General features: G+C 45.9%; 1 protein-coding gene across 1 annotated transcript; it reads left to right on the forward strand.

Moving 5' to 3' along the window:
* The first annotated feature begins 932 nt into the window (after window positions 1–932).
* On the forward strand, window positions 933–8,201 carry LOC144151893 (uncharacterized). Its single transcript, XM_077683056.1, has 3 exons — window positions 933–1,069; window positions 6,729–6,813; window positions 7,555–8,201. The coding sequence occupies exons 2-3, from the start codon at window positions 6,744–6,746 to the stop codon at window positions 8,097–8,099; spliced, it is 615 nt and encodes a 204-aa protein (XP_077539182.1). The 5' UTR covers window positions 933–1,069; window positions 6,729–6,743; the 3' UTR covers window positions 8,100–8,201.
* The last annotated feature ends 839 nt before the right edge of the window (window positions 8,202–9,040 follow it).

Here is a 9,040-nt window from a genome sequence, read left to right on the forward strand (position 1 = left end):
GAACGTTGCTTTACCTTTATAGTAAACAAATCATCTCGCTATTCTTGCTTTACACGGTGACGTACAAGACGAAGCTATATACGTCTATTGCATCATTATAACTTATCTCTATAGTGTTGTTTCGATAAATAACTCACTTGTGTGTCAGGCCACATATTTGGAGCTTCAGCTGGAATGCGTGGACGTCCGTTTTGACGGTTCAAGGAAAAGAATGCAGTTTTCTGTTTTTACAACAACCTCCGCTGGCATACAAATATTTTAGACCTCGAGGAAGGCGGAATAGTCTTTCTAGAGCAATCAATCGTGTTCTCAGCAGAATAATTGCCACACCGAAAAAGTTTACGAACTTCGGTGGTTCGGGAGATTCCAGCGATACATCGTTAACGTCCTGGAACCCATTTTATATTGTTAAATAAAAGAATCCGTTTCCTAAATTCGTGACCAATTAAAGTTATTGGTGAGTACAGTTCTCTATAATTTTCTTTTATACAGCCCCCATAAAAAGTGCTTACACTGCATCGTTCCTACGGGGGCAGCTTGGAAGGCCGGAACGAGAACCGAGATAAGAATGTCATATCGCAACCATGCAATTATACTTCCCAAGCATATTAAAAAATTTGTGGTCAATTAGTCCTGCGACACAGGCAGCGGACATATAGTCTGCTATTTTGAACACTTTGGCGCGCACAATTTCCGTCTGTAGGCTGACGATAACGGGTGGGATGGGGGAACTCATACCGTCACCTTGCAAATCACAATCAGGGGGGGACTAATTTGCCCTTGTTACAGCTCCCATAACAAGTGCGGCGGATACGACGTCTGTCGAGCTCCTTATTGATATCGCAACACATTGTTAAGAGAAATTGGCATTTTGGGCGCTTGCTAAGGCGTGTCGGCTACCAGAAGTGACCCGCAACTTCCTGAAATGGCTTCATAAAAGGACGCTTGAATCTGCCCTGAGGCATTCTCTTCAAGTTTGGTGTCCCGATTGTCAACACGTTGAGGCCTTAATCTTGACGCCAGACGTCTGCTGGTTAGGACGCCGGTATCAAGTGAACCGCCACAAAACGTGAGTTGTACGAACCCGCAGTATCCCAATTTATACATTTAAGTCAAGGAGGGAGATATGTTGCTGTAAAATGTAATTTGTAGAGTCAAATCTGAGCTATTCTTTCCGGTCTTGCAGAGGAGGCGTACCCACAGATGACTGTGAACGCATTCTCAAAGGACGTAGGGTGAATTATGGGATGAGTACTATTAGCGAACAATATAATTAGGAAGTTGTCTTATTAACCTCCATGCAACCGGTGCTGCGCACACTGTCAGATTGGCGCCATTGGGTTCAGCGATTCGCAATGCCTATACAGGATACACGTACCACAAAAAGATGAAACTTGCGGCTGACAGGTTGCGCTCTAAACGAGAATCGTTAAAGGATCCCTGCGTCCACAGAAAAGGGATGTAGACATATCGGTTCTTCTTTTCTATCCCTACAAAAATTTCACAGTTTTCTTTAAGGGTGTGGAACCGTGCTAGTTTAAATAAAGACCGCAAAGCTAGGTACATTTGGAGAATGACCTGCAATTTCAACAACATAAGATGCAAGACCGAATAATTTCCCGACATAAACTGGAGTGAGCGCGTAATTTTAAGGGGTAATTGTAAATATGCACGTCAGTAATAATTGAATGAGCATCACGACCTTTTTTTATGATGGACGCTGGTTGTTTTGCGCTCCCTCGATTTACTCCAGACCATGTTCCATCTGTAGAATTTCATTCACTGTTCCTACGTATGCGTTTCATGCGCCGCTTAAAAATTATGATTTTGATGACTTATTAATTTATAACTTCTTAAACGCGAGGTTGTATGAAATTTAGTAAAGGCAGTTCAATGACAAATATGTAATCTCGGAATATTAGAAACTGAAGAAAGAGCACCACCTCTGGTACCTCATGTGAAATATTTTATACACTGGTTTTAAGGAACAGGCCAGTGTTATACACGTTCGTCTAAAACAGGAACGAAAGCTCGTTTCTCGTTCATTTCTAATTTTACAGCGAGTTCCCGTTACAAGTTCCTTTATTGCGAAAGGAACGAGTTCGAGTTACACTTCGAACATTGGAACGTGTCGTTCCATTAACGTTACAATTAAGGTTTTAAATTAAAATATAGTGTGGGATAATCCTGGGGCGAAATTGAGCGAAAAATTTAAAACTCACATCGATCTACGTATATTGTACAAATATTCACACCGCCGGCAGCCGGTTATCTCTAGATGAAAATATTGAAAAAAAAACTCTGCTAGACGAGTTTATGGAGCACCGGACAAACTCCAGACGGTTCTAGGGCAATTCGGTGCAGGATGTTTCGGTGCGGAAATGTCGGTGTACGGACATTTCGGTGCATGGACATATCGGTCTACGGGCGTTTCGGTCCACGGACTTTGCGGTGTACGGACATTTCGGTGCGTAAACTTTTCGGTGGCCGAATTATCCAGGGCTTGCCTGTTTACGACAGCCGTTACATTTTTATTTCGGCTTAACGTGGGTTCTGGAGAACTATATGGAGCAGTGATTTCATTTTTGATTGATGCCATGTTTGATCTTTGCCAGGTAATTTTAGAAATTCAACATTTATATTTTTTGTTTAATATCTCGTCCAGGGGACACCTGTTATACAGCCGATTGAGTTCTCTAGCCCACGTCTTTATTTTATTTACGACAGGATGTTAATTTGTATTTGTCTCTTTTGCGGCATGCAAATTAGCTAAGACAATTAAACAGTGTTTAATATGGTCTAAGGCCTTCTTTATGTATTTTTTAAAATTACATACACTCAAATTACATATATGACATGCACAATATCAATATCCAAAATGTAACAATCATTAGGTAGCCCACGCAGAATACAGAAAACCTTATGAAGTGTATTACGTAGGCTGGGCTGCCGTGCTAAAATGAATTTGCGAACACTGTTACCGCCAGCTAGCTTTTTGTTACGTACAAGTCTAGGATATTGTCGTGGAGGAATAACGGGCCTTTTTGAAAACAGCTGCGGCTTCTATATCTCCCAAAAGCTGATTAAGCGCGCTCGGGTTGTCCATACAAATACCGCCCATGCTGTTCGGGAAAACCAACCTTCGTTATATGTTTACATGCTTACATTCCCCTCATTTTAATTCTTTGTCCTAGCAGCCCCCCCCCCCCCCCCCCCAACCTCACCTTTACGCTTGAATCTCGACCACATTTCTTTTTCAGTCATAATATTTTCCGTTTCCCCTGATATTCTTACAGGCCTGGCGGAGTTCTATCTCCGAAGCGTCACCGCAGTGATACAGGAAAAAGCTTTACATTGACCACGAGCTCACAGAACCTCTATAATGTGCCACAAAAAGCCACCCAAAAAGCCGCTGAGGGCACAATGGCCAGTATCGTTGGGCCCTGCTGCCCCCATCGAGGAACTAGCTTGCTGGCTATACCCCTCCGCGCGTCGCGGTCATGCCGACGGCTTCCCTCTCCAGGAATCGCTCTTTCTTCGCCTTCGGTCGCCCGATTGAGAATTACTTCTCCAAGTCGCGCATATCATGGACACCCCAGTCATACATCGCTTTCTTCCATTATAAGGGGGAAAAATTGAATAGGCTGGTGTTGTCGAGAGCTGCGACAGTCGTCTTCAAGTTTTCGACGTCCATTTTACGCAATGGAGAAGAACAAGTAAAACACTTATCTCTACCAAAGGGGTTGGTAGCCGGCGTGGCTCAGCCTTCCCCTCCTCAAAGTAACGCACTGTAAGTGCGATCGTTGTTTAGTTTTACGTAGAACCGACACCGAATGCAACGAAGACGAGATTGATTGAGAAAATAATTAAAACGGGATGCATACGTGCGTGATCTAGCTCGTTCTTTTCTTTTTTTTCGCGGTGGTTTGGCGGGGGGGAGGGGGGGTGGGTAGGAAAGATAAGAATAAACTAAAAGCAGCAGCGTCTTACACCGTTGGGTGAAGTGAAAGCAAAGCGCTTCGGTAACACTTAAAGTATTAGGGTGTTCACATGAACGTTAAAGTACCCGCCGCGGGGACTCAGTAGCTAAGGCGTTGCGCTGCTGAGCACGAGGTCGCGGGTTCGATTCCCGGCCGCGGCGGCCGCTTTTCTGATGAAGGCGAAAAGCAAAAACGCCCATGTGTACGAGATTTCGGCGCACGTTAAAGATCCCCAGGTGGTCAAAATTAATCCGGAGCCCTCCACTACGGCGCGCCTCATCAATGAATGTTAAAGTAAAAAAAAAAAACAGGTTGAACCGATTCAAATTAACAACGTTAATTTTTAACATCTACTACCGAAATCGGGTTTTACGTGGGTTTTATGTGGCAATTGGGTTTTACGTGGCAGATTGGGTTGTAAGTGGCTCGGTTTAGCGTTCGTTTCCACGCCCGGCGGCGCTAACACAACTCTCGAACGTAAAGTCATATCAAGTGACGAAATTACAATATTAAAGCTAAAATGTTCAAATAATGCGGTTATCCCGTGCCTCAAAATGTTTGCGCCAAGACGACCTGCACCGACATGTCCGTACATCGAAATGTCCTGCACTGAAATGTCTTACACCGAAATGTCGGGACCCCGACTTAGGCAACCTTTCCCCGCCAGGGAACAATTCTATCTGCCAGACGAGCATCCTGGCCTCCCCAGACGAACGATGAAAGGTGAAAATCATTCTCGCGGCTACGCTATTCAACCGTCGAACGCCGCGTAAGCTCAACCAGCATCAAAGCAAGCACAAGCTGCGGCCCGCTGCGTGGTTATTTTCTGCCTTTGACCTTTGACCTACGTTCCGCTGAAGCGCGGGCAAAATGGCCAGCATATAGAAAGAAGAACACAATAGCGACTTGTGGATTTTTGTACTCGAGCCTTGGCATCAAAAACAGCCAAATCCTATAGCGATGTAACGCTTGCAGAAGGAACGCCGTTCCTGCCGTTCCTTCAAAAACCGAACGCGTTACCGTTACAGTTCTACCGACCTTTAATAGAACGGTGGCCTTCCTCCATTCCTCCAAAAAAGGAACTAGTTCCAGGAACGCCATTCCTTGGAACGCCGTTCAATACAACACTGGAACAGACGCTATGGTTTTCAAGCGCAGGTAAATGCACAGTTCACTCAAGCCCCAAAAATTAGTAAAATTACATGCGACACGACAAAAGTCGGCCCTTAAGAACGCAGAGCGGGACAAACTCGATGCTCTTATTCGCAAGCCTTACAAACTGGATGTTGGCCGGCCAAGTCAACTTAAAACGACGAGTTATTCAAATTTGGGCGGCACAACACCTGGGAAGAACTCGCCGAAGCCTCACGGGCCGCCAACACGAAAGATTCCTTCACAAATGCGGGTAGCGCTAGCTCACGCTGCTTTTTCTACGACAGACAAGAGACCTCACATAGCAAAACAACGCACCTGCTGTTTTTTTGAAGGCCCTGTAAATTTTGCAAGCCCAACAGTGCGCCCCAGGCAGCACTTTCATGGTGCTGCTCTAGACGGACTTGCTCTACACCACGAGTTCACTGGTTGCTATCCTCTGTAATACACATTCCTTAAGCAATGCTTGCCAAAGAAGGACCAGGTTTGTCACCGAAATAGTATGGGTGCAAGAAATCCGCAAATCACTACACAGGCATCCCGAAATTGGGCTCATGTCATCCGCGTTGCCCATGAAAGTGGTAATGAACTTACGTCTACCATGATCCCAATCGCGTTCGCAGAATCTGCAGCAGAAAATCGCCATTGCCCTGGCTGCAACGGCAGGCCCATATTACTTCACCATCAAGTTTCAATCTAGAAAACGGCCTGTCCGAACAACCAACTCTGTAGTTGTTCTATCCAAGCCATTGGAATTTAAGAGACACTTTAGAGCCCTGCCGAACTCCACATTGTCCGTACCCCAGGCCGCGTATCTCTCGAGATCAATCAAATTGTCCAAACCTCTGTCCACACAAGCATACAGTTCAGATGTTCCCCTCGTTGGCACACCTAGCGACGTCTACGATCGGCGGCAACCTAAGACGATCAAATGATGCCCTCGCCCACTGGAGACCATAATACCACACGTATGCTCTCCGCCGCACACCCCAAGGTGAACAGAGAAAGTGCTTTAACCCTCAAGCTGCTCCTAACAAACGCTTACCCCTCTCCACACGACTTCACGCTGCGTACCCTACTCCATAAACGTTCACTTGCGAGCAATGCCTCCTTCGCAATTCGCTCTACCAACTGGTGTTGAAGTGCCGACACTGACCACCACTAACCCCCTACCCAACACTCCTCCCCGGAGTAGAAGGACCAGTTCACGTCCCAGTGAGCAGCCCTAACTGCTGGACATCTCCCGCCGGGCAGTAAGGGACCAAGGCTTCGTGCAATTAGGACGCCTCTCACCAAGGAAGCCTCCCACCACAACTCCCGAAACGTTCATGTCTCTGCCGCCCCTGTACTTTCTATACATAATCGGTGGCAGTTTGCGAACATTTGAGGCATACATACAAGCATTGCTACATACAAGATGCATAACCAAACACCCCTACTGAGCTAGTTCACCTTAAATATTATGGCTTTTACAATAAAAACGAGAATAGCAGTCATATTCTGTGTACATAATTTTGCCTGGGTCAGGGAAAGATTACTGCCTCTGATTATTAAGGGTGAAGTATTGAATAATCGAAATTGGAAGTTTCGTTTCAGATTCTGGGAGCAACGATGGCGCCAATAAACGTCGTTCCTCTTGTGGTCATGGCAGTGGTTGTGAGTGCGGAGTATTTGCGCTCAGGTAAGCGACCGTTCGATGTATTTATTGGTGCAGTGCGAGATGAAATATATGCATTCATATACATATAGAGAAGATAAAACTTTGGGGACGGGGTGCAGACAAGAAAGAAACATTTAAACAAGGTAGTGGCCTCAGACCAGTGCCAACGTTGTGACAAGGAGACGTGGAAATATGGTAACAAGGAGAACTGCTGCAGACACCAAGGTTGATAGCTTTTTGCGCGTCGAATGTTGCTGCGACCACCCTGGTAGGTCACATGCTATGCTATGGGATGAGTGCGTTACATTGTTCAATGGGATTGGATTGCCTCAGAGCAGCCCGTGGTATGACGCCACGGACGAAATGGAAGTTCCGAACTGTTTAACGAAAATAACATTTTGTGATTGGACGGTTTTGAACACGTTTATCGCACAGCACAATTGATGCGTGGCAATTCCTCTGTTTCAGTTGCTAACGCAAAGGTCGATAACGTTAAACATGCCATCATCCTCACACGTTTCGCCTAATGGAGTTGCTAGTGGGACGTCATAGCTGCAGCCGGAAATCGGTGGGAGGGCGGGGCAACACGAGCAGAAATATCCCAGTGCAATTTTCTGGTTTAACATGCACCCATGGCCACCCAAAACATAGAAACCATTATTATGTACTTTAGCATTTAATGTGGTTGGGTAATGGAACAACGTTTGTGACTGCCTTTGACGCTTCATGCAACCCTCTCTAAAACGGTACCTGCCCCAACAGATCCATCCTGTGACTTCAGTGATTTGGTCCCGGAGGCGGCCGTGTCACGCTTGCTTGCCAAGATACCGGAGGAACTGGAGGTCGGTGGCCAGCGGTTCAGAGCAATTGTCCCAGGTTTGGAAATTGGCGGCACTCAGTTGCGCAACCTGAACCGGCTCCGACAATTTGGCCCAGCGATCCCGTACTGTGTCAACGGCAGCCGCCTCCTGCAAGTCGACTTCATTACGAAAGTCCCCGTCTTCCTCACAGCGCCGTGGAGAACGTGTTCCGGCAAAGAAGGCCAGATCAGGCTTTTGGCCGGCGTAGTCCGCTTCACAGCGCAGTTCGATATCGTGGAATCTGGTGCTGGAAGCGCTAATTCCCCCCTGCGCTTGCGAGAGATTGGCCCGGCTGCAACTGAGGAGATCTCTGTGATTACAATCGGAGCTGGATCAGTAATAGAAACCGTTACCGTGGTCCTGGGCAAGATTTTTGATGGTTTGTTGCGGGAGGCGTGGAACACGGCGTTTTTCCCGACCATTCGGGAGGCCCTGACAATGGCCTAGGGCAGAGAAATGCGAAATATCAGGCCGTGAAGGCCAGTGTTCAGATAGACTGGTACTTCCAAGCTGTACGGAAAATTTTTCAATAAACCAATGATGCAAAAAGGTTTTCTGCATAAGAACTTTCTGGTTAGCGCAAAGAAACACACACAAGAGAAAACGCGACAGGCACTATACTTCCGACTGTTTATTAGGGAAGACAGCATCGTACACTTATAACTACATCCACACATGCGCAATACACATGCGAAGAAACGTTATCGAAAGAATTTATCTAAAAACCGCTCCTCAGCATTGAACAATATCACCGAAGTATCACTAATGCACTCTGTCCCCTTCAATCTATATACGTTTGTTTGATGTGGTTTTTCAACGAACACTTTCTTCTCCCAATTACCGTGGAATATTAAACAACTAATTTGCCCCCTTAAAAAGTAGGAATGAAAACTAATTGCCCTAGTACACGTCAGCAGTGACTTGATTGGCGCAAATGTTCGACATCTGCATGGTAATTGTTCCCACTCAAATTCCCTTCAGGGCTAAAGTTGTTGCAAAATGGCAGTTCTAATGGTAGAAAACCCATTTTTTCTCTTGCGAGCGCTTTCTAACAGCTTGATCCCTCTACTGTGGTCCTTTTCTTTTAAGGCAATGGCTACTCTCATACAAAGCGTTCTCTGAGAATTCCTAATTGTGTGGTTACCACGCGTTGTTTAGATGTTGTTAGCATTCGTGATGCTGTTTCGGTCACATGATATCGTACAAATTTACGGAATATTACCCATTTACATTACTCGTTTTGTCATCGGTCTTCGGTACTTCTAAGTCATCGTTTTACGCGGCGCGTTCATCATTTATGGTTAATATGTTGCAGTCAGATTGCCTTATTAGGAAACCTCCCAGGGTTACCTAACAAAACTCTCGACAGTCATTTTTGGCGCTCTGGT

Source organism: Haemaphysalis longicornis, unplaced genomic scaffold, assembly GCF_048455015.1.
Source record: "Haemaphysalis longicornis isolate Haplotype H1 unplaced genomic scaffold, Haemaphysalis longicornis Haplotype H1 scaffold_9, whole genome shotgun sequence".
In the NCBI taxonomy this organism is placed as follows: Eukaryota; Metazoa; Arthropoda; class Arachnida; order Ixodida; family Ixodidae; genus Haemaphysalis; species Haemaphysalis longicornis.

Bases quoted from the DNA above. Each gene is read 5' to 3' on its own strand.
- LOC144151893 (XM_077683056.1), top strand. From the start codon at position 6,744: ATGGCGCCAATAAACGTCGTTCCTCTTGTGGTCATGGCAGTGGTTGTG. The intron at 6,814-7,554 runs GTAAGCGACCGT...CTGCCCCAACAG, and splicing joins TGCGGAGTATTTGCGCTCAG to ATCCATCCTGTGACTTCAGT.